Below are 26583 nucleotides of genomic sequence, written 5' to 3'. Positions count from 1 at the left end.
CTATTCGGGGGAATAAATTCTCAGATTCCAGAATGGTCGCCAGGTCTATAGGAGAACAGAAAGAGGCACTGGAAATACTCTTGCAGGAAGTCAGGCAGAAGAGGACAATTCCATTTGGCACCGAGCACTGCAAGGCTATCAAGAGGTAACAGCAGTGAATAGCAACAGATTATCCTTGCTGCTTAGGCTGCTCCTGCTTCTCTTGCTGTCCATGGAAGCCTGCATACAAGCACTGTCCTTAAGAATTTAGTCAGAATATATTGCAGGACTTGCCCAGATTAAAGCAAGTGGGTCCAAGTCCCACTCCAGAGACTTGAGTGCAAAATCTGGGCTGACACTCCAGTTCAGTACTGAGGAAGGGCTGCACTGTCAGAGGTGCCATCTTTTGGATGAGACGTTAAACCGAAGCCCCATGTGCCCTCTCAGGTGGATGTAAAAGATCCCATGGCACTATTTCGAAGAAGAGCAGGGTAGATCTTCCTTGTGTCCTGACCAATAGTTATCCCTCAACCAACATCACTAAAAAACAGATTAACTGGTCGTTTTCACATTGCTATTGTGGGATCTCACTGTGCATAAATTGGCTGCCACATTTTCTACATTACAACAGTGACTACACTTAAAAAGTACTTCATTGACAGTAAAGCGCTTTGGGAAGGTCATGAAAGGGTTTATATAAATACAAGTCTTTTCTTTCTTGTATCAATCTGGTGAATTTGCACAATGTCCCCTCCAAGGTCAGTATATCCTTCCTGAGGTGCGGTGCCCAAAACTGAATACAGTACTCCAGATGGGGTCTGACCAAGGCTCTGTGCAACTAAAGCATCACTTCCTCCCCTTTGGGCAGCCGATGTGAATTTCTCCATTTTCCACACCAGATATTTTTGTGCTGTATCTGAGTGAGATTGTTAATAGCTTCTCTTTTTATATTGAGTTACATCAAGTCTACAGCACAGAAACAGGCTATTCGGCCCAACTGGTCTATGTTGGCGTTTATGTTCCACACAAGCCTCCTCCCTCCTTATTTCGTCTAACCCTTCTCTCTTCCTTTCTTGTGTGCTTATTTAGCTTCCATTTAAATGCATCTATGCTATTTGCCTCAACTACTCCTTGTGGTAGAGCGTTCCACATTCTCACCACTCCTTGGGTAAAGAAGTTTCTCCTGAATTCCCTATTGGATTAATTAGTGATTATCTTATGTTTATGACCTCTAGTTTTGAAGTCCCCCACAAGTGGAAACATTTTCTCTACGTCTACCCTATCTAACCCTTTCATTATCTTAAAAACCTCTGTCAGGTCATCCCTCAGCCTTTTTTCTAGAGAAAAAAACCTGTACAACCTTTTCTGATAAGTACATTTTGTCAGTACTAGTATCATCCTTGTGAATCTTTTTTGCACCTTCTCCAATACCTCTGTATGCTTTTTATAATATGGAGAACAGAATTGTGCACACTACTCCCTGTGTGGTCCAAGTAAGGTTCTATACATAAGTTCTCTGCTTTTCAATTCTATCCGTTTCGAAATGAACCCCTATGCTTGGTTTGCCTTTTTTAGGGCCTTAACAATCTGTGCCGCTACTTTTAGTGATTTGTGTATCTGTACCCCGAGATCCCTTTGCTGCTCCACCCCATTTAAACTCTTATTATCCAAGCTGCATGTGGCCTCCTTATTCTTCCTACCAAAAGGCACCACCTCACATATCTATATTGAAAATCATTTGCCAGTTACATGCCTATTCTGCAAGTTTGTTAATTAAGTCCCCTTGCATTTTGACGCATTCTTCCTTTGTATTAACTACACCCCCCAATTTGGTGTCATCTGCAAATTTTGAAATTGTACTTTCAATTCCCAAGTCCAAATCGTGAATATAAATTGTGAACAACAGTGGTCCCAGCTCCGATCCCTGTGAAACACCACTTCCCACCTTTTGCCAGTCTGAGTAGCTACTCTTAACCCCTACTCTCTGTCTTCTGTTTTGTAGCCAACTTGCTATCCATTCTGCTACCTGTTCCTTGACTCCACATGTCCTGACTTTAGTCATGAGTCTACAATGCAGTACCTTATTGAAGGCCTTTTGAAAATCCAAATATATTACATCCGCTGCATTATCCTTGTCTGCTCGTTCTGTTACTTCTTCAAATAATTCAGTAAGGTTGGTCAAGCATGACTTTCCCTTCTGAAATCCGTGCTGACTATTCTTTATTATATTTTCATTTTCTAGATGTTTTTCTATTACATATTTGAGTAAAGATTCCATTATCTTTCCTACCACCGAGGTTAAGCTAACTGGTCTATAGTTCCCTGGACTTGTTCTTTCTCCCTTTTTAAATATAGGAATAACATTAGCTGTCCGCCAGTCCTCTGGCACTATTCCCTTTTCTAATGAATTTTTACATATATGTAATAATGCCTCTGCTATCTCTTCCCTAACTTCATTTAATATGATTGATATTTCTTTCTTTTATAGCAATGATTTCAGCAAGCTAGTGGCCGAAGAATATCTTACTTTTTTTGACTTAACAGACTTGACTTTGGATAAAGCACTCAGGTGAGTAACAGCCGCAAAGGTAACTCCATTGCAAGGTGCATTTATGGCTTACTCTGTTTTCAAAATAGAAAATATGAAAAACACATTAGTGTGTAAGGGGTTTCTTTTTTACTGTTTCTCGGGCTTATAATAGGTCAGCCAGTTATGTTTTCCTGAGCTGCCCTGCCCGCTGTGCGGTTGCGAATCGCTTTCCCCTTCCTGATTCTGAGCTGAGGACTTATCGAGTGGTAACAAAGACAGACAAACAGACCAGTGGATTGGTACAAGGAAAACCAATGTTTATTAATAAGAAAACTAAAACTACAAGGTAAACAGTATAATACAGAAGATAAAAAGAAAGAAATCACTATGGATGTAATACAGTCTTACACTTATCGGGGGTGGAAGAAATGGACACATCGAGGGAAAATTCTAAAATCACAAGTTTAGCAATATCCCCTTTAACCCCCAACCTTACACCTATGCTAAGCTGTCTTGTGGCAGCCAGAAAATTAATGCTCACCGGTGAAAACAGATGAAAAGGCCTGGCCCCTGTGCCTGCTGTTGCTGTCGACATGTGGTTGCGAGGTTTACTGGATGGCCTTCCTTCTTGGTTGTTAGCAAGCAGCAGGACCACCGGGCCACGAGGCGAAGAGAGAAGAGAGAAGAGAGAGAGAAATACTGGGCAGCCCAGTTATACCCTCTTGGTAACAGGTTTTTTTTCATACCTCATCAGCTTGCTTCATTGTTTGATTTAAGCACGAAACGTAAGACAAAGGACCCCATCTCTGGCCCATTTACATTAATGGCCAATTCCTGTATTTCTGAGTTCCATAACTGCTTTAAGACAAAGGACCTAATTTCTGGCCCATTTACATAATGGCCGGTTCCTGTATCAATCTGTTCGCTAACTGCTTTACCATTGTTCCGAATGTACCTTGATGGTTCACCTTTTGTCCTGCGATCACTTCCTGCTCGAATTTTGATGTGTTGGCCGGCCATGTTGATAGCTTGCCTCAGGGCTAGAATGCAGCTGCATTGTTTAAAGAAACCTGTCTGAAACACGAAGCCTGCCGAGTTGTTGAGAATGCAATTTCAAATCTGCCGGTCCTCGGTCATGTGTCTGACCGCAGCCATTTTGAGAGACCTTGGATTTTTTAAAACAGTCACACCAGGGTTTCTTTAATAACTCCAATAAATCTTCAGGGTGGGGGGAACATGTGAAATTTTGCGAATCCCTTCAAGTGTTAATAAAATACCTAATTTTATTTATTTAAAATAATAGACTTGATGCAAGTGACTCTCAGTTCTGTTAAAATTAGAATTTAAGTTTCACTGATTCTTTAACCTGACAGGGAGATTTTGCTGCAGAATAATATGCAATATACCTTAAAAAATGATTACTTTGTTATTTCTATGTATAGTTGTGTAGTGACAAAATTTACCCAATATTGTTTAATATTATTGTGTTGAGGGGGGACACTATAGTGCTATGTTTTGTGTTATGTTCAGTACCATAGGCGGGCGGAATGGGTTGGTTAATTTTTAATATTGATTTCAATTGCTTTTTTCTATGATCATTCGAGTGTCTACAGGGTGATCTGATAAATATCTTCAAAATTATGAAAGATTATGATAAGGTAAATAGTGCGATTGTTTCCACGGGGCAGCAAGCGGTAATGAGAGGGCACACATTTTAGATGATCACAAAAAGAATTAAAAGGGAGGGTAGAAAAATTATTTACATAGAGGGTAGTTAGAATGTGGACTTATCTGCCACAAGCTGTTATCCATAAATTCCTTTAAAAGGGCATCAGTTAGTTACTTGAAATAAAGGACATTAAATAATATGGGGACCGAGCGGGAGAGTTGGATTAAACAAGGTGACTCATAGAGAAAACGCCAGCATGGATTTGATGGACCAAATGGCCTGCTTCTGTGCTATAATAATCTTTGATTCAGTTTTTACTAGGGTAGGAATTCCATGTTTAAAGTGTGGTAAAACATTTAGAATGTGTGCTTAACCTAGTTTTCACTAGGTTTAGCCATATTTCATTTAGAATTGTAGAAATTTCAGCACAGGAGAATGTCATTCAGCCCATTGTGCCTATGAAAGCACCCCATTAGCACTATCTACACCTATCCTATTTCCCCGCTCTTTCCCCATAAACATGAAGAGGAAAAATATTAAAGCTTATTTAATTCCTTCTTCATGATTCCTACTGCTGTGATTGACAGCTTCAGTAGCCATATTGCGAAAAGCTTATTTACTTGTACACTTCCTTTCCACAAACCTGAGGTATTTGTTTGATGTTTTTATGTCAACATTTAACATGGAAACTGTCCATGCAAAAATAATTACCAACGTAAGCAGTTGTCTGTCACATTTGTTGATGGACCAATTGGTTCACTCAAAAGATTTTATGCATCATTCTTTTCACAGTAACTGAAATTTATAATGTCCAAAATAAGTTCTAACAAAATTGAAAAAAATTATCCATTGAATTATCTTTTGTATCTTTTAATGCCTTCCTTAAAGTTCTTAATTCAAGGCCTCAGCCTGTCTCTGTCTCGTGCCAGACAAGTGCCAGGCAATGACCATCTCCAACATGAGAGAGTCTAACCACCTCCCCTTGACATTCAACGGCATTACCATCGCTGAATCCCCCACCATCAACATCCTGGGGGTCACCATTGACCAAAAACTTGACTGGACCAGCCACATAAATACTGTGGCTACAAGAGCAGGTCAGAGGCTGAGTATTCTGCAGCGAGTGACTCACCTCCTGACTCCCCAAAGCCTTTCCACCATCTACAAGGCACAAGTCAGGAATGTGATGAAATACTCTCCACTTGCCTGGATGAGTGCAGCTCCAACGACACTCGAGAAACTCGACACCATCCAGAACAAAGCAGCCTGCTTGATTGGCACCCCATCCACCACCTTAAACATTCACCACCGGCGCACTGTGGCTGCAATGTGTACCATCTACAGGATGTACTGCAGCAACTCACCAAGGCTTCTTCGACAGCACCTCCCAAACCCGCGACTTCTACCACCTAGAAGGACAAACTTCTCGAGCTTCTTGTGCCTTGTAGATGGTGGAAAGGCTTTGGGGAGTCAGGAGGTGAGTCACTCGCCGCAGAATACCCAGCCTCTGACCTGCTCTTGTAGCCACAGTATTTATATGGCTGGCCCAGTTAAGTTTCTGGTCAATGGTGACCCCCAGGATGTTGATGGTGGGGGATTCGGCGATGGTAATGCCGTTGAATGTCAAGGGGAGGTGGTTCGACTCTCTCTTGTTGGAGATGGTCTTTGCCTGGCACTTGTCTGGCGCGAATGTTACTTGCCATTTATGAGCCCAAGCCTGGATGTTGTCCATGTTGTGCTGCATGCGGGCTTGGACTGCTTCATTATTTGAGGGGTTGCGAATGGAACTGAACACTGTGCAATCATCAGCGAACATCCCCATTTCTGACCTTATGATGGAGTGAAGGTCATTGATGAAGATGGTTGGGTCTAGGACACTGCCCTGAGGAACTCCTGCAGCAATGCCCTGGGGCAGAGATGATTGGCCTCCAACAACCACTACCATCTTCCTTTGTGCTAGGTATGACTCCAGCCACTGGAGAGTTTTCCTCCTGATTCCCATTGACTTCAATTTTACTAGGGCTCCTTGGTGCCACACTCGGTCAAATGCTGCCTTGATGTCAAGGGCAGTCACTCTCACCTCACCTCTGGAATTCAGCTCTTTTGTCCATGTTTGGACAAAGGCTGTAATGAGGTCTGGAGCCAAGTGGTCCTGTCGGAACCCAAACTGAGCGTTGGTGAGTAAGTCCCGCTTGCTAGCACTGTCGACGACACCTTCCATCACTTTGCTGATGATTGAGAGTAGACTGATGGGGCGGTAATTGGCCGGATTGGATTTGTCCTGCTTTTTGTGGACAGGACATACCTGGGCAATTTTCCACATTGTCGGGTAGATGCCAGTGTTGTAGCTGTACTGGAACAGTTTGGCTCGAGGCGCGGCTAGTTCTGGAGCACAAGCCTTCAGCACTACAGCTGGGATGTTGTCGGGGCCCATAACCTTTTCTGTATCCAGTGCACTCAGCCGTTTCTTGATATCACATGGAGTGAATCGAATTGGCTGAAGACTGCCTTCTGTGATGGTGGGGATATCGGGAGGAGGCCGAGATGGATCATCCACTCGGCATTTCTGGCTGAAGATGGTTGCAAATGCTTCAGCCTTGTCTTTTGCACTCACGTGCCGGACTCCGCCATCATTGAGGATGGGGATGTTTACAGAGCCTCCTCCTCCCGTTAGTTGTTTAATTGTCCATCACCATTCACGACTGGATGTGGCAGGACTGCAGAGCTTTGATCTGATCCGTTGATTGTGGAATCGCTTAGCTCTGTCTACAGCATGTTGCTTCTGCTGTTTAGCATGCATGTAGTCCTGAGTTGTAGCTTCACCAGGTTGGCACCTCATGTTTAGGTACGCCTGGTGCTGCTCCTGGCATGCTCTTCTACACTCCTCATTGAACCAGGGTTGATTCCCTGGCTTGTTGGTAATGGTCGAGTGAGGAATATGCAGGGCCATGAGGTTACAGATTGTGCAGGAATACAATTCTGCTGCTGTTGATGGCCCACAGCGCCTCATGGATGCCCAGTTTTGAGCTGCTAGATCGGTTCTGAATCTATCGCATTTAGCACGGTGGTAGTGCCACACAACACATTGGATGGTGTCCTCAGTGTGAAGACGTGACTTCGTCTCCATGAGGACTGTGCGGTGGTCACTCCTACCAATACTTTCCTGGACAGATGCATTTGCGACAGGTAGATTGGTGAGGACGAGGTCAAGTAAGTTTTTCCCTCGTGTTGGTTCGCTCACCACCTGCCGCAGGCCCAGTCTGGCAGCTATGTCCTTCAGTACTCGGCCAGCAGTGGTGCTACTGAGCCACTCTTGGTGATGGACATTGAAGTCCCCCACCCAGAGTACATTCTGTGCCCTTGCTACCCTCAGTGCTTCCTCCAAGTGGTGTTCAACACGGAGGAGGACTGATTCATCAGCTGAGGGAGGGCGGTAGGTGGTAATCAGCAGGAGGTTTCCTTGCCCATGTTTGACCTGATGCCATGAGATTTCATGGGGTCCGGAGTCATTGTTGAGGACTCCCAGGGCCACTCCCTCCTGACTGTATATCACTGTACCACCACCTCTGGTGGGACAGGACATACCCAGGGATGGTGATGGAAGAGTCTGGGATGTTGGCTGAAAGCTGTCATTCTGTGAGTATGGCTATATCAGGCTGTTGCTTGACTAGTCTGTGGGACAGCTCTCCCAATTTTGGCACAAGTCCCCAGATGTTGGTGAGGAGAACTTGCAGGGTCGACTGGGCTTGGTTTGCCTTTGTCGTGTCCGGCGTCTAGTGGTCTGATGCCGGGTGGTCTGTCCGGTTTTATTCTTATTGTGACTTTTTTTTAAAAGTGAGATTTTACAACTGAGTGGCTTGCTATGTCATTTCAGAGGGCAATTAAGAGTCAATTACATTGCTGTGGGCCTGGAGTCACATCTTGGCCAGACCGGGTAAGGACGGCAGGTTTCCTTCCCTAAAGGGCATTAGTGAACCAGATGGGTTTTTAACGACAATCCGGTAGTTTCATGGCCACCATTACTGATACTAATATTTTAATTCCAGATTTTATTTAATTAATTGAATATAAATTCCCCAGCTGCTGTGGCGGGATTTGAACTCATGACTCCAGATTATAGTCCAGGCCTCTGGATTACTAGTCCAGTAACATAACCACTATGCTACCGTACCCAACTGATATAGCAATTAGTAGTTCCTGTACATCCTGCTCTGGTACTCCTGTAATCCTTCCTTCTTTGTTAATAGAGGCAAATGCTTATTAATCCATGGAACTCTAGCCTTTGCTGCAGCCCCTTTAATCCTGGTTAGAATGTTCCTATTCTACATCATAACCATTTAATACTTAGCTATTTCACAGTGCTGATCTGTGTTTTATTCACCAACTTTTCTGTTCAGATTATCTAGGCTAGATCCCCATTTTATCCCTCTTTTCCAGCCGACAGTAGGCCATCAAATACGGGGAATGAGATAGAGGAGAACATTTGCAGGCAAATTACAGAAAGATGCAGGAACTGTAGAGTGATAATTATCCCAATATAGACTGGGACAGTAACACTGTAAAGAGCAAAGAGGGGGAGGAATTCCTGAAATGTGTTCAGGCTGCCGGCCTCCATTTTTGCAGAGTTTCCGATTTCAACCCCTGGGGGTTGGGATTCCTGGGCTTCCTTCACTTCACGTGAGAGGAAGTGTGAAGGCCCGAAACTAACAGGTAAGTGCCTTTCTGGCACAGCTTTTAGGTCCGGAGGAGCAGGAGTGCTTCCCCCAGGCCCAACAAGCCTGCCTGCAGCAACCCCCACCTCCCCAACAATTGTGTACCCCCCCCACCTGATCTCCGACACCCGATCCCGACACCTAATGATCATGGACCCCCTGCAATGACCCCCGATCCCGACACCCAATGATCGCGGACCCCCGCGATGACCCCTGATCCTGACACCCCCCATGACTGACTCCCCCCACCCCCCCCCCCCATGACTGACTCCCCCCACCCCCCCATCAATACAATCAAAGACTTACCTGAAGATTTACCTGAACACGCCCTCTCCCTGGCTGCTCTCCCATCCGACTAAGACCAGCCTGTCAATCGGACGGCAAACCGACAAAAAAAAATAAAAGACATCCTTACATCAAAATCGTAAGGGCACCCGGGAAACCCGTACTTCCAGATAACCCGTCTGCAATTTGACCCCCAGCCCGGGGTCAAAATCATGCCCACTGTGTTTCCAGCCCGATCAGGAAGGAAACAGTGCTGGGTCTAGTTCTGGGAAATGTAGTGGGGCAGGTGGAGCATGTTTCAGCGGGGGAGCATTTGGGGAAACAGTGATCACAATATCATTAGATTTAGAATAGTTATGGAAAAGGACAAGGAACAATCAAATGTGAAAATGCTCAATTGGAGGAGGGCAAATTTTAGTGCGTTAAAAAGGAATCTTGCCCGGGTGGATTGGAATCAAAAATTGGTAGGCAAAACAGTAATTCAACAATGGGAGGTCTTCATGGAGGAGTTGGCTTGGGTACAGAGTATACACATTTCCACGAGGCGGAAAGGAAGGGCATCCAAAGCTAGAGCTCCCTAGATGACCAAAGGTATAGAGATTAAAATGAAACCAAAAAAGGAGACTTATGACAAGTGTCAAGTTCATAATACAGTAGAGAACCAGGCTGAGTGCAGAAAGTACAGAAGAGATCGAAAAAAGGGAATAAGAGAGGTAGAGAGTATGAGAATAGATTAGCGGCTAACATAATAGGGAACCCTAAAGTCTTTTATAAACATATAAACAGTAAAAAGATAGTCAAAGGAAGGGTGGGACCGATTAGGGACAAAAAGGGAGAGGGCATGGCTGAGGCACTAAATGAATACTTCACACCTGTTTTCACTAGAGAAGAGGATGCTGCCATTGTAGCAGTAAAGGAGGAGGTAATAGTGATATTGGATAGGATAAAAATAGATAGAGGAGGTACTTGAAAGATTGGCAAAACTCAAATTAGAAAAGTTACCCGGTCCAGATGGGATGCATCCTAGGTTACTGAGGGAAGTAAGGGTAAAAATTGCGGAGGCTCCGGCCACAATCTTCCAATCCTCCTTAGATATGGGGATGGCGCCGGAGGATTGCAAATGTTACACCCCTGTTCAAAAAAGGGGAGAGGGATAAACCTGGCAATTATAGGCCAGTCAGCCTAACGTCGGTAGTTGGGAAACTTTTAGAAACAATAATCCAGGACAAAATAAATTCGCACTTGGAAAAGTATGGGCTAATAAATGAACCTCAGCATGGATTTGTTAGAGGAAAATCGTGTTTGACTAACTTGATTGAGTTCTTTGATGGAGTAACGGAGAGGGTTGATGAGGGTAGCATGGTTGATGTGTATATATGGACTTTCAAAAGGCACTTGATAAAGTACCACATAATAGACTTGTTAGCAAAATTAAAGCCCATGGGATAAAAGGGACAGTGGCTAAGGGGAAGAAAGCAGAGAGTAGTGGTGAACAATTGTTTTTCAGACTGGAGGGAAGTATACAGTGGTGTTCCCCAGGGGTCGGCATTAGGACCACTGCTCTTTTTGATATATATTAATGACCTGAACTTGGATATTCAGGGCATAATTTCAAAGTTTGCAGATGACACGAAACTGGGAAATGTAGTAAATAATGTGGAGGATAGTAACAGACTTCAGGAGGACATAGACAGACTGGTGAAATGGGCAGACATATGGCAGATGGAATTTAACGCAGAGAAGTGTGAGATGATGCATTTTGGTAGGAAGAATGAGGAAAGGCAATACAAACTAAATAGTACAATTTTAAAGGGGGTGCAGGAACAGAGAGACCTGGGGTGAAAATACACAAATCTTTGAAGGTGGCAGGACAAGGCTGTTTTTTTAAAAAAAGCATATGGACTCCTGAGCATTATTAATAGAGGCATTGAGTACAAAAGGAAGGAAGTTATGCTAAACCTTTATAAAACACTGATTTGGCCTCAGTTGGAGTATTGTGTTTAATTCTGGGCACCACACTTTAGGAAGTATGTCAAGGCCTTATAGAGGGTGCAAAAGAGATTTACTAGAGTGGTGCCAGGGATGAGGGACTTCAGTTATGTGGAAAGATTGGAGAATGTAGGGTGGTTGTTCTTAGATTAGAGAAGGTTAAGGGGAGATTTGATAGACATGTTCAAATTCATGACCGGTTTTGACGGAGTAAATAAGGAGAAATTGTTCCCAGTGGCAGAAGGGTCGGTCTCCAGAAGACACAGATCTAAGGTGATCGGCAAAAGAGCCAGAGGCGACATGAGGAAACATTTTTTATGCAGTGAGTTATAGTGATTTGGAATGCACTACCTGAAAGGGTGGTGGAAGCAGATTCAATAGGAACTTTCAAAAGGGAATTAGATAAATACTTGATGGGAAAAAATTTACAGGGCTGTGGGGAAAGAGCAGGGAAATGGGACTAATTGGATAGCTCTTTCAAAGAGCCGTCACAGGCATGATGGGCTGATTGGCCTCCTCCTGTGCTGTACCTACTATGATACTATGATATTAAGGTACAACATTTGTTTTAACTTTTTTTCCCTTTATTTTGAACATTAATCTATTTGTTATGATACAGATCCCTAAATGTTCTTCTCCCTTCAGGTCACTTACTTGTTCCAGATGATTGCCCAGAACCAGGTCTAGTAACAACCTGACTTAGAAAGTGATCCTGGGTGTATTTTAAGAACCCCTTCAGCCCCATTTTTATCTCCATTGTTAAAGTTATCGGCCTAGAAATTTGATTGCACCACGACCATTTTACAGGCATGGGCATAGCTGAGGTACTAATCGGTCTTTACCAAGGGGGAAGATGCTGCCAGAGTCTTAGTAAAGGAAGATATAGTTAAGATATGGGCTAAAAATTGAGAAAGAAGAGGTACTAGAAAGGCTAGATATACGTAAAATAGATAAGTCACCTGGTCTGGATGGGATGCACCCTAGGATGCTGAGGGAAGTAAGAGTGGAAATTGCGGAGCTACTGGCCATAATCTTGCAGACATCCTTAGATATGTAGGTGGTGCCAGAGGACTGGAGAATTGCAAAAAACGGTGTGAAGATAAACCCAGCAACTATAGGCCAGTCAGTTTAACCTCGATGGTGGGGAAACTTTTGGAAACGATAATCCAGGACAGAATTAACAGTCACTTGGATGAGTGTGGATTGATTAGGGGAAGCCAGCACGGATTTGTTAAAGGCAAATCGTGTTTAACCAACTTGATAGAGTTTTTTGATGAGGTAACAGAGAGGGTAGATGAGGGCAATGCAGCTGATGTGGTGTATATGGATTTTCAAAAAGCGTTTGATAAAGTGCCACATGGTAGGCTTGCTATTAAGATTACGGCCCATGGAATAAACGGGGCAATAGCAACATGGATACAGAATTGGCTAAATGACAGTCAAGAGAGTAGTGGTGAATGGCTGTTTTTCGGACTGGAGGGAGGTGTACAGTGGTGTTCCCCAGGGGTTGGTGCTGGGACCACTGCTTTTCTTGATATTATTAATGACTTGGACTTGGACTTGGGAGTACAGGGCACAGTTTTAAAATTTGCAGATGACACAAAACTTGGAAGGGTAGTGAACATCAAGGTGGATAGTGATAGTCTTCAAGAGAATATAGACACGCTGGTAGCATGGGCGAACATGTGAGAGATGAAATTTAACCCGGAAAAATGCAGTGTGATACATTTTGGTAGGAAAAATGAGGAGAGGCAATATAAACTGGAGGGCACAATTCTAAAAGGGGTAGAGGAACAGAGGGATCTGGGGGTATATGTGCACAAATCATTGAAGGTGGCAGAGCAGGTTGAGAAAGCAGTTAAAAAAGCATACGGGGTCCTGGGCTTTATAAATAGAGGCATAGATTACAAAAGCAAGGAAGTCATGATGAACCTTTATAAAACACTGGTTCAGCCACAACTGGAGTATTGTGTCCAGTTCTAGGCACCACACTTTAGGAAGGATGTGAAGACCTTAGAGAGGATGCAGAAGAGATTTACTAGAATGATTCTAGGGATGAGGGATTTAAATTACATGGATTGACTGGAGAAGCTGGAGTTGTTCGACTTGGAACAGAGAAGGTTGAGAGGAAATTTGATAGAGGTGTTCAAAATCATGAAAGGCCTAGACAGAGTAGATAGAGAAAAACTGTTCCCATTGGCAGAAGGATCAAGAACCAGAGGGCATAGATTTAAGATGATTGGCAAAAAAAATCAACGGTGACATGAGGAGAAACATTTTTGCCCAGCGAGTGATTGGGATCTGGAATGCACTGCCCGAGGGAGTGGTAGAGGCAGATTCAATCACGGCCTTCAAAAGGGAACTGGATAAGTACATGAAATGAAAAAATGTGCAGGGCTACAGGGAAGAGAAGTGGGACTAGTTGGATTGCTCATGCATAGAGCCGGCATGGATTCGATGGGCCAAATGGCCTCCTTCCGTTCTGTGATTCTATGAAAACTAGCGCCTAAGGATCCAATATGGCGGGTGACATGTGTGTGCTCATTTTGCACTGTAAGTGTGCTGCCCAGCATATTGGATCAGGCTCCTCCGAAGACGTTCAGATCGTGCACTGGAATCTTTTAAAAGCCTCATTATCATCTTGAGCTTACCTCTGAATAAAATTCCCCATTGTTATAGCCCTATTACTTCTGTACACCTCTTTGAATTGTCTACAAATTTCATTCTTATTTATTTCTCACTATTTGGCAGATTAAAATTGCCACCCAATAATATTACAGAGCCTTTAATCTCAATTCAGCCCCAAGAGACTCAGTATGAACACCACCTGCAATAATAACCTTTTTTTCCTAATGCTATATTTGTGTCCTTAGTTAGTAATGCTACCACTCCACCCTCTTTGCTTTCTTTATCTCTTCTGAAATTTTTACAGCCGGAAATGTTTAGTTGAAGCCAAGTTCTAACAAAGCTATGGCATTGTACCTGTTTGTAGCAGCTGGACCTCCTAGCTCCCCAAGTTTCTCCCTAATGTTTCAAGCATTTGTACCCTGTCCCATTGTTGTTCTTTGATATGCTTCTCCCTTCAATTTATTTATTATTATTTCCTCCCTTATACTTATTGTCAACCCCTTATTCATCTGTTCTAAGATAAATCTCTCCACCTCATTCTGTTCAGTTTACTAGTTGAAATTTACACGCTACTATCCTTGAAGCGAGGACATGAGCAAGTGCACTGTTCAGGTGGAATCCTTCCTTCCTATGTAGCTACTTTCTGTTTCAAAACTGGTTCCAAAGCCTGACAAACTTTAAACGTTCTCTTCTACAGTCTTACCATCACACATTCAATTATATAATCTTCGTCTATCTGGTTTAGATTGTAGCACATGTTGTATTCCAGAGAATACTAGCTTTGAGGTCTTGCCTATTAGCTTCTCATATTGCTTGTGCAAGAACCCTTCCTCAGTTCTACCAATCTCATTCATTCCCACATGAACTATGATCATTGGCTGCTCACCTTACCCTCCCAAAGCTCTGTCTACGTGCCACCATGGGGACTTTGGAGCTCCATCTTATCAACAGAATTACCTATCTAGCTCCTGACCATTGAGTGTCAACTACTAGAACCTGTCACTTTCTTTGTTCGCTTCCCCCTCCCCTCACCAAGTTATTACCAAGTGGCCGTGGTTCGCATCTTTTCTATCAACAGTTCCCTTTCCTTCAGAATCAGTTTCTAAAGACTGATCCTTGGCCAATTCCTCACATTTCAAAATGGAAAAGGAGTTAGCTATTTTCAAACCCTGATTACATATTCTGGTTCCCTTTTTTCTACCGGTCATCTTCTCCCAATTATTCTTTTTCCTGTTCACGTAAAGCCATGCTATGGAACATCTGGTCCAAAAATTTCTCTCCAACTTATCGTGGTTTGTGGAGGCCAATCATCATAGCCCTCGAACATTGCTGCAAGAGTTGCCGAGGGAAGTGTCCTCAGCCCAACCATCTTCAGCTGCTTTACCAGGAGTGGGGCATTTCACTGATGATTCTGTAATGTTTATCTCCATTTAAACCTCCTCTAATAATGAAGAAGCCCATGCCAGCCTACAGTTGGACAACATCCGGCATCTTGGGTTGACATGTGGCAGATAAAATTTGTACTACATAAGTGCCAGGTAATGGCCATCTCCAACAAGAAAAGGGCCAACCACCTTCCCCTAACTTCAATGGCAACACCATCGTCGAGCCCCCAGCCGTCAACATTCTGAGGATCACCATTGACCAGGGCTTAACTGGACCAGCCATATCAATACCATAGCTACAAGAACATAGCAGAGGCTGGGTATTCTGTAACAAGTCCTCCTGACCCTTCAAAGCCTCTCCACCACCTACAAAGTTTAATCACGTAGATCCAGACCTCATTACAGCCTGGTCCAAATGTGGCCATAAGCTGAATTCCAGAGCTGTGGTGAGAGTGACTACCTTTGTCATCAAGACAGCTTTTGGCCAAGTGTGGCACCAAGGAGCTCTAGTACAAGCAAAGTCAATGGGGATCGGGTGGGAGGAGAAACTCTCCAATGGCTGGAGTCATACCTGCCACAAAGGAAGATGGTTGTGGTTGTTGGAGGCCAATCATCACAGCCCCAGGCCATCCCTGCAGGAGTTCCTCATAGCAGCACCCTAGGCCCATCAATGACGTTCATTCCTTCATAAGATCAGAAGTGAGGTTGCTTATTGATGATTGCATGGTGTTCAGCTCCATTCATAATTCCTTAGATAGTCAAGCAGTCGATGTCCACATGCAGCAAGAAAAAGGACAATCACTTCCCACTGACTTCAACGACAACACCATCACTGAATCCCCCAACATCAACATTCTGAGGATCACCATTGACCATATGCTTAACTGGACTAGCCAGATAATACCGTAGCTACAAGAACAGGTCAGAGGCTGGGTATCCTATGGCAAATGGTTCATCGTCTCACTCCCCAAAGCCTCTCCACCACCTATAAGGCACAAGTCAGGAGTATGATGGAATACTTGATGCTCACTTGGATGAGTGCAGCTGCAACAACATTCAAAAAACTCAACACCATCCGGGACAAAGCAGTCCACTTCATCGGCTCTTTAACCACTAGCCTAAACATCCACCACTAGTGAACCGTGGCTGCAGTGTGTACTATCTACAGCATGAACTGCAGCAACTTGCCAAGGCCTCTTCAGCAACACATCCCAAACCAGTGATCTCCACCACCCAGAAGGACAAGGGCAAGGGCAGCAGGTGCATGGGAACATCATCACCTCCAATGTCCCTCCAAATCATACACCATCCTGACTTGGACAAATATCACCATTCCTTCATCGTTCCTGGGTCAAAATTCTGGAACTCCCTACCTATCAGCATTGTGACAGCATCTTCATCACATGGACTGCAGCAGTTCAAGAGAGCTCACTACCACCTTCTGAAGGGCAACTATGGATAGACAATAAATGCTGGCCTTGCCACATATCCCAAGAATGAATAAGACAAATGGATAAAAACAGCAAGATCATGGGAACACCATCACCTCCAAGTTACACTCTATCTTGACTTGGAAATATGCTGCCATTCCTTCATCACTGCATAAAAGTCCTTGGGGGTTATATTTGATAACCCCCAAAATCGGGCATGGGCATCGTGGTCCACGATTAACCCACGCCTGGTGCTTCCGTCACGGGCAGGATGAGGCATTCGTCCTGCCTGAACACTCACCTAAGCCAAGCATTGAAAAGCTGCATTGACACGACGATTCAAGGACATTCGCACTTTCCACCAGCAGGGGGTGCCTGAATTTCTTAATTGTAAACAATTTTACAACACCAAGTTATAGTCCAACAATTTTATTTGAAAATCACAAGCTTTCGGAGGCTTTCTCCTTCCTCAGGTGAATGTCAAGAAATCCTCGAACCTTTCGCATTTATAAATCACAGAACAATACCTGGTGATTACAGATAGTCTTTCCAACTGCCTGTTGCCAAGGCAATCAAAGTGTTCAGACAGAGAGGTGTTACCTACAGGGCCACCGAATATACAAACAACCAAAAAAAACACAAAAAAAACACAGAGAGAGAGAGGCAGAAACATAGAAACATCCGGAAGGAAGAGAAAGACAGCAAATGACCCGTTATATTAAAAACAGATAACTTTTGTTCGCTGGTGGGGTTACGTGTAGCGAGAGTGCGTGCACCAAGGTTCTCTGCTGATGCACTGGAGGCCTTGGTGGAAGAGGTGGACAGAAGGAGGGACATCCTATAACCACAGAAGTGGGGGGAGTGGGGGTGCAAGATGCCCTCCAGACATATGTTCAAAAGGCAGCGGGGGACAAAGTCAAAGTCAGGCGCATTGCACTACAAACATGGATGCAGTGCAGGAAGACGTTCAGTGCTTTGACACGAATGGTCAAGGTGAGTGAGGTCAACTGTCAAGTGATATCTCTTACCAACTGCAACACTAGCCGCATCCACTGCTCCACACACTACACCCCCATCACCCACATACCAACAAACTCTTTCAATCAGTACTCAACTCTTCCAAGAGATGCTTCCTCTCATCTTCACATATTACCACTGTTGCAAGCTGCCCATCCATGACTTACAGGCCACAGACACTGGCAGCTATTCAACCATGACAGGCACATCACCCAGACACATTTCTTGCAGGAGAAGGTGGCACATAACAGGAGGCAGCAAGTGGCAGTGGCATTTAGCCCTCGAATCTGTTCCGCCATTCAATGAGATCATAGTTGGTCTGTGCCCTAACTTCATATATTCGCCTTAGCCCCATATCCCTTAATACCCTTGGTTGACAGAAAATTATCAATCACAGATTTAAAATTCACAATTGAGCTAGCATCAACTGCCATTTGCAGAAGAGGTTCCAAACTTCTCCCACCCTTTCCATGTAGAAGCGTTTCCTAACTTCACTCCTGCACGACCTGGCTCTAAATGTTAGGCCATGTCCCCTTGTCCTAGTATTCAAGTGTAGGAGACCTCCAAAAACAGGTATAAATGTGTCAGCAGCCACAAGCAATAATCCAGCAACTAACTTGTGAATCCTGGATGGTTCCTTTAAATAGCGTTGGTGGGGGGTTCTCCAGGTATGCTAAGACATGTTCAGATGGTCGTGGTTAAGACAGTGCGTTGAGTGGAACGTTAAGTCCCAAAATGATGTGTATCATTTTAAATCAGCGTTGCACGCTGATCGGACGCATATTCTCCCTACTTTACATGATGCCGGCGTTCGGTACCTGCACATGCACTAAACCCTTTATCAAGATGGCGTCCAGCGCATGTCACGCTAGAAGCATGCGTACGCATCCAAGACACCCTCTTGGATATTCGGCAGGCCGTGTAGCACCGAAACAACGGGCACTACACAGCCCAATTTAGCGCCCCTTGAATTTTGCTACCTAACATCATCAGCACAAACACTGCAGTGGTTCAAGGACAAGGCCCACCACCTCCTTGTCTGGGCAAATAAGGCTAGGCAATAAAAATGCCACTTTGCCAACCTCGCCCACAGCCTGAGAACAAACAAACAAAAAATATGCATTTATTCATGTGTCCTGCTCAGGTAGGCATATATATTGCAGTTCACATATTTTGCAAAACACACCATTGTACACATTCTTTTCAATATTCCTTCACCTTTATCTATTAATATAATTTATACTTCAAGCTTACTATCTTTCACACCTTTTTATTTGCAATAAAGAAAAACCAGCAGCTGTTGTTTTGGGTAGGTGGGAAAAACAATCCACCAGTGGATAGTTAGGGTTTAAGTGAGGGGAAATCAAATAGGTTTTTCTCCTGCTCTCCCTTTCATTCACAGCAATCTTTGAACCTAAGGCAGTTTCACTATGTTAATTGAGTACGAGGAGTGGTGGGAAAAATCTCAGCATCCATCTACTTTAATTTATTTGCATTTACTTCTTAAAATTGGAAATGTAATATAGCATCTTGATGTGGTTGTTGCATTGTTTTGTTTTAGCACTCCCCTTCTTTAGACTGCTACACAATATACTTCGTATCAGCACAAAGTAGGGAAATTTCAGAAACTGCCGCAAACTCCATTTGTATGCAAATAGTGTGCACCCATGAGAAAACCAGGGTTGTAGCAATGAAATTGCCTTTACAATAATCTATTTAGAAGCAAACATGTATTTTCAGAGACTGTGTTTTCTGAATAAATACAAGAAGTACCTGCTTTTTTTTTGATTAATCGCTAAACAGTTCCTCTGTTCCCTTTCTTCACTAGGAGATTTTTGAAAGCTTTCCCACTGATGGGTGAAACGCAGGAGCGAGAGAGAGTTCTGATCCATTTTTCTAAGAGATACTGCGAATGCAATCCTGACTGTATCAACTCTGAAGGTATGGAATTAGTCACAAGTGCAAATCACTTACTCTGTCCTTGTATTAATGCAACTAAGAGGTTCCAATATACATAAATGATTAATTTTTGTACATTAATTATTGGTATAGATTTCAGAAAAGATAAAAATGTATTTAAAGGTACTTTGTTTATATTGTTTACAGTTGTATCTTTGTGGCAGATACTGACACAAATCTTTTTAGTGTCTCCTAACCTGTGATCTACACAATGAAAGCACTCCAAAATGTTGCAATTAAAAATCACTAATGCTTTATATAAAGTCACCACTCCACCTGCAATGATATTTATATGTGTAAGTATGTAATTGGAAACGGATGTTTTGCAGCCCATATTACATTTAAACAACCTCAGAATACCTTAATCACAAATGCAGCTATCATCAACTGAATGGCCAAATCTCACAACAGCAACAGAAAAGGGAGAAACAGTTTATTAATTTCACTGCTTCAAATATAATCCAAATTTTTGCAGTTTTTTCCTTAACTGGCAGAAATGATAGGGCAAAGAGCAACTTACTAAGGCAACTATTTTTCATCATCAGTTATTCTGCTGCCACATTAGTTGTGCAGTTATTTTCTATTTGTAATCTCTTGTCGAATTTCTAGAGGCTATAACGGAGTAGCCAGGCCCATGTAAGAAGCTCCCTTAAGTGCAGGCATTGGAGGGGGCTATAGAAAGCAAGCTCAGTGCCACTCTCCGGAGAGAGTGACTTCTGAGGCTCCTCTTTGTTACGCACTGGTGCTGGGTATAGGCTCAGTGATGCTACTGATCAGTATCGTAAATGGGCCAAATAGTACCGAGCATGTCTTGGAAGCTCTGTGTTTGTGGTGTTCAAGCTGACCCTCAAGGTATCTATTGGAACAGAGGTAGCTCCCACTCCAGCAGCCACCAGCGTCCTTATCAAGTCCTCCCCGCACCTTGTTGCTGCAGGAATCTGCGGGACTATCACTCTCTCCAGGGTGTTCTACAGGTCGTGTGAAACCCTTTGAAATGTGTTGCAAATGCAGGTAGCGAACTCCTCTCACTTGTCCATCATGTCAACCACGTTCATGGAAACCATCTCCACTGCCTCTATATAAGATTAATATTCCCTAAGCATTGTTCTTTTGAAGACTGGGCCACTGAGATCACAATCTCTAGTCTTCTCGGCTGAGGGCGGCCATCTCTCAACCTTCCATGGAGCAGTAGCACTCTCCAACTCTTCCACTCGCAAGTCCTCATTCTCACTATTGCTCAGTGCTTCACTCAAGAAAACCCGTCTGACTCACTACATTCTTCCTTCTAAGTGGATGTCTTTGGGTTGATACAGGAGTAAGTGAGATGCCATGATCGAGTGAGATTGTGATCCAGCAGTAGATGTTTGACGGGCAACACTGTGGTACATTTACAGGGCACGTGGCATGTGTGGGCCATGTGCCTTGTAAATGTTACTGTTGTAAAGTCCTACTTTTGCAGTTTCTTCAGTTGTAACATCTTTAACCGTATCTAGGTCCTTCAGGTGATACACACAGTTGACCTTGGCCGTCACCTCTTCCCAGGCATACTACCACTGCTATGCTCTAGGGAGAGTGCCCTCAAGTGCCAAACAGGGCAATCTTCCTCACTCCCCATCATGAGCAGCAGCCCTTCCAGTTCCCCAGCCATGCAATAGTTGCTCGATCATTTGCCCACAGACTCTACTTCCTGCATTTGCAAAGACTGACAAATATTCAAAAATAATTTTCAGGCTTTATAAAGACTTAAAATATTCTTGTTGGCTTCTGTGCCAACTTATATTTAAGTGGTCATAGCCCTTTAAACCTGAACTGTAATCATTTAATTTCCTTCCTCATTCAGTAAGCTCCTGCATGCAGGTGAAGGTTGGCAGGAGCTTGCATAAATTATTTAAATTGTTCCACCTTGGAATACAGCACAAGGTTGTATGTTACTAAAACTTGCGAGTGCCTCCCTCACTATGATCTGATCCCAATTCTGCACCAGGACTGGAATGTTTGCATTATAGTGTTTTATTCCAATGTGTACAACTTATAGTGATAATGATCAATTTTCCTTTTTCAGATGGGGTTCATACACTAACCTGTGCACTAATGCTTTTGAACACAGACCTTCATGGGCATGTAAGTACATTTAATTATTTTACCGATGTGGTACTCACCCTTTGCCTTTGGTAAGAATGAGGTAATAAGAATAAAAATTCTGAAGATAACTACATTTTAATTTCACAAAAAGGAAATAAGCTAAGCAGTATATAATTTAAATAAAAAGACAATATTAACCATTTATCAGATGACAATTACAAATTATATCATTTGTGTTTGGAGAAGTCTTATTTTGTGCATTTAAAATAAAATAATTTTCAAATTTATGCCATAGCTACCAGTGTTCTGTTTGTTTTTCTTCACAGCCCATCCTTGATTGTTAAATATAACTTTGGAATGAGAATCATCATATTTATAAGTTCCAACACTAAATTAAATTGTATTTCTTTGATAGCTTTAACTTTTGATAGCTTTGACTTATTTTTGAGTTAAACCCCTTTCTAGATGATGGTGCTCCAAAGTAACTGAGGATTTTCATGCAAACATGAACAAGACATAATTAGCACTTACTGGCTATTCATTTAGGAACTATATATTTTCCAAAGAGAACAAATTCTTATGTGAATAAGATCCTGGAATTAGAGTTGGTAGAAGGTAAATTTGATGTCATAAAGATTTTGGAAAAATGGCTCACCCAGAAGATGCAAGTGAATTTGTTATAGTGGGGTGTAGGCTGTTCAGAAAAGACAAGTGATGATGGCGGTGGGGGGAGATGTAACTTTATGGTCAAGATAATTTGGAAATCGAGGCAGTTGAAATAATATCTTGGTGGAAAGCAAATTAAACAGTTTGGCTAGGACTAACAGCAGGTAGACAACTGGGAACTGCTATAGACTGATGAGTAGGTAAGGTATTTTACGTGATGAAATAAGAGTAAACACCAATAATAATAATGTAAATGCTACATTGGAGCTTTGGTAGCAGAATATGAACCAATAAATGTGGTGCAAGACTGCTTGTGTAATGTTTCACAGACCTCACTAGGAACAACTCACATCTGGATTTGATTCTTATAAGTAATTGGGATGATATCCATAATATAGAAATAGTGGAGCATGTGAGGATGAATGACCATAGTGTAATCTTATATGCTGAAGGGACTAGGAAGGAAATTTGCAAGACCCTGGTTATAGCATTAAAGACTCATTGGCTACCGGACAAGTGCTGCAGGATAGAAAGTAAGCAGATATAGAATCGATATTTAAAAACGAGACAGTTAGCACCAGCAAGGACTGTATGATTTCAGTAAGCCAAACTTTAATAGAATGAGAAATGAACAAAAGAAAATAAAGTTGGACATATCACTGAGAGATAGTTTGGTCAAGGAAAAATGCAAAACTTTTAGAACTATAAAATTTAATGTGCAAGACAAGTGTACAGTAAAAATGTGTAAACTAAATAAATAGCCCACAGAATGGGTGAATAGAGAAATCAAAATAGAAATAAAAAAGAAAACAATCGGTACAAAACCTACAGGGAAAATGGAAGGGTATAACTTTTGGATGAGAATAATGTTAAAACAGATTTTAAAATATATTAGAGGTTCAAAGAGGGCACTGGAGTTTAACACAGCAAAGGATGTTATACACAATAATAAAACTTTTTCAGTATCATAACAGTAAAAGAGTGGTTAGGAAGGAAGTTAGCAATTCAATAGTAACAAAAGCAAAATATTGCATATAGGAAGAAAAAGTGAGCAACAAAGGTATACCATGAGAGGAATAGAATTAGTATAGGAAGACTTTGGAAGGGACCTGGGAGTGACAGTAGACTTGTTACTTTCAGTTTCAAGACAATATAGAGAAGCAACTAGAATGTTGGAGTTCATTGCCAGAACAATGGAGTATGAGTCTGTGAAAGTTATAATGCACTGGTTAAACCACACTTAGGTTTCCGTTTGCAGTTTTGGTTGAGGAATTAGGAAAGAGCAATAGGAATGATTTCAAGGGTAAAGGAGATGAGCTATGAGGAAACATTAGAGAATATTAAAGTTAAAAAAAAAGTTAAAGTGGGACTGGATTAAAGCATCTAAAATATTAAAATGTATAGTTAAGGTGAATCCAGAATATTACTTTAAGATGAGTCAGACCAGTAGGACAAGAGGACATCAGTTTAAATTTTGGAAAATGAAATTCAGCAATAATCTAAGAAAAGTGTATTTCCTTTAATGGGTGATTAACATTTGGAATAATCTACCAGTTAAGAGTGCAGTTGAAAGACATTAGGACAGTTCAAAATGCAGATGGAAGCTGGGAATACTGGCGGTATAAGCTTCAATGGGTTATATGACCTTTACTCATCTTAGATCTTTCTTATGTTTTTCTGCTTTTTGAGTGGGTATCTTTAATGCTGTCCAGAGTGGGAGAGAAGAGTTGTACTGTTATGTGTGTTGTCTGGCATTTCCCTTGCACATACTTTCATTAATTTTGTGTAAACTTGGTTCTCTTATAACCTGTTGTGAGCCACATGCAATAGGGAGTATGTGACATTGCATTGGTGTTCCCTGGTAACCTCCACTAGGGGCAACTCCACCAGCTGCATGTTAGATACTAACCTTTTCTTTTGCCTTTGTATCCTTTCTGATTTCCTGCCTGGTCCTGGATCCCATATTTGCTGTTTTTACCCCTCTCAGGTGGTAAGTGTAGCTCTGTTTAGTGCATGATCTCTGAAGCTAATGCAAGCCTCTAACTCTTCCCATCTCATGAACATTCACTTCTTCTAAATTCCATAAAATCAACATATTCCATTTGAGTTTGCTGGAAATGAAAGATTCTGTACTCTATGACAATTTAGCTGGATAGTAGAGAACTTTTCTATTAGATCAATAACGTGATTGGGTTTTTGGTTCTGACCATTTGGTTGGAAATCCAAATCTAAATCATCCACTCAGATGTCCAGATTATTACAAACCTGTAGGTTAAATTATCACAATTCTGACATAACTGCAATGTAGAAAAGTAAAGCCACTGTGAAATCCTTTACTGGTAAATAATAGGTTAGGACAGATCTCAATTGTTTGGAACTAAACTGCAGCGTAACTAAAGTGGCTACGATAATACTACACAAGTTATTAATGAATTAGAATTTGACAAAATTTACTTATATAAACTTTCTGTTGTGTTTATGTTTTCTTGAGAGTAATAGTTATTTTCGAGGACTCTTCCTGAATTGTATTTTAAAATACTTCTGATTATTTCTAAATGTGTATGGGGGCAGTGTTCCTTTCTGATATTTCCCACTACAACTTCCCACTAAGCAGAAAATATTAGTGAGACATACTTACTTTAGGCAGCATTTATGTAAGTTTTATGCTGGTGAGCTAAAAACACCAATTGAGACCATTACTGGGGATTGTAGGAGCAGAATCAATAACTTGAGTTATGCCAGCCTGTATGAATGCATTTGTTATCACACAACATTGATCAATGAGCTACAGCTACACAATTTGTATCATGTACACCTTTAATGCAGTAATTTACATTTTTTGCCACTGTCATTATATTTTGTATGCAATCCCCACTTGTGTACTTCTTTTTGGCTATACCTTTATATCTAATAATCATCTGTTACAAATTGATCTGTTTTTTATATAACCACTAAATATTAAATATTGTAGTACACAATGAACTGCAAAGTTTTTCTATTTCACTCAATCAGTATCATTCATTTTCATTCTCTTGCATGGTACATTCTAATTGATATTTTCATTAATTTTCCTCTGAGTATATATAATTGTATGAACTAAATTATTGGGCACACTGAAACAGCTGTCTTTGTGAAAGATGCTACTTTTTCCATTTGTAATTTGGTTAAACATGTGAAACTTAAGTTACCATATATAAATTTCACATGTCAACATTTGTTTTCAACTGTATTTTATTTTTTAAGTTAATTTCTCTAACCTCTGCAGGTTTTTGCCTTCACCGCCACCTTTTCCCAGTATCACATATAATTCCCAACTGAGAGGGTGGCCATGTAAGCATAGGCTTCAGCCAGCACCTTCTTATCTCTCTTCCATCATCTTGGAAAGTCCATTAGGGTAGATTTTCCAGTTGGTGCGCTTATTGCAATTTTCTGTTACGCACTTCTGATGGGCAAAAAAAACTACCCTTCTCGTCAAAAGTGGAGTTGCCCTGCTACTCTACAGAGCAGTGTGATAGTCGACTTAAAAACTGCCACGGGGCAATCCCACAGTTTTCTCAGCTCTTACGTTAATCTTATAACTGAAAGTGGTATTTTCATCCATTGGAGGACAATTTTGTATGGATTTTTTAAATACACTTTCCAATAGTCTTAACACGTCCTTCTCCTTCCAATATCTACACATAATAAAGATGTATACTGCTGTTTAAAAATTTATGTAATTAAAAATTAGTTATGTTAAAATGTGCCCATTTTAAAGAAAAAAATCCAATTTAAAGACAACTGAAAAATTCATAATTTTATTTCATAACATTAAATTTTTCAGTTGCGTTTCTAGTTTCTAAAGAATAAAAATTGTTTTTGTAGATTGTTCTTAAATTATATTTTAAAGTACTGTTAATTTCCAAAAGGTTATGGTGGTAACATTCCTTCCTAATATTTATGCTGATTTCCTGCCATGCCGAAAATGGCAGTCCAGGCGCTATGATTATAATATGATAAACAGCGCACTTCCGGCCATTAATGTGCACGCGCTTCCTGCCCGCTATATTGTTAGTATGGTGTAATACTGTCAAAACAAAAATTTTAGTTTTCAATTTCTTTGCACTGCATAATCATTAAAAGCAGTTTTGTAAATGTTTTGTGTCTTAAATCACAAATTTCATAGTTGCAAAGAGCAATCAATACTGAAAGAAGAAATGAGCTGGTTAGAATAACTAGGGAGTATTTTCTATCCATGGTACTTTAGTGCCGG

General features: G+C 41.8%; 1 protein-coding gene across 1 annotated transcript in view; it reads left to right on the top strand.

The window, feature by feature from the left end:
• The window catches only part of LOC137332457 (PH and SEC7 domain-containing protein 2-like), a 149272-nt gene that overhangs the window by 50797 nt on the left and 71892 nt on the right, over positions 1-26583 (top strand). The window contains exons 4-6 of the mRNA XM_067996315.1: positions 2468-2548; positions 19453-19565; positions 21646-21704. Coding sequence (XP_067852416.1) covers positions 2468-2548; positions 19453-19565; positions 21646-21704 — 253 coding nt within the window. The remainder of the gene's footprint in view (positions 1-2467; positions 2549-19452; positions 19566-21645; positions 21705-26583) is intronic.

The sequence above is a fragment of the Heptranchias perlo genome, chromosome 14 (genome assembly GCF_035084215.1).
Source record: "Heptranchias perlo isolate sHepPer1 chromosome 14, sHepPer1.hap1, whole genome shotgun sequence".
Taxonomy (NCBI): Eukaryota; Metazoa; Chordata; class Chondrichthyes; order Hexanchiformes; family Hexanchidae; genus Heptranchias; species Heptranchias perlo.
This window is presented reverse-complemented; position numbering and strand designations above follow the sequence as displayed.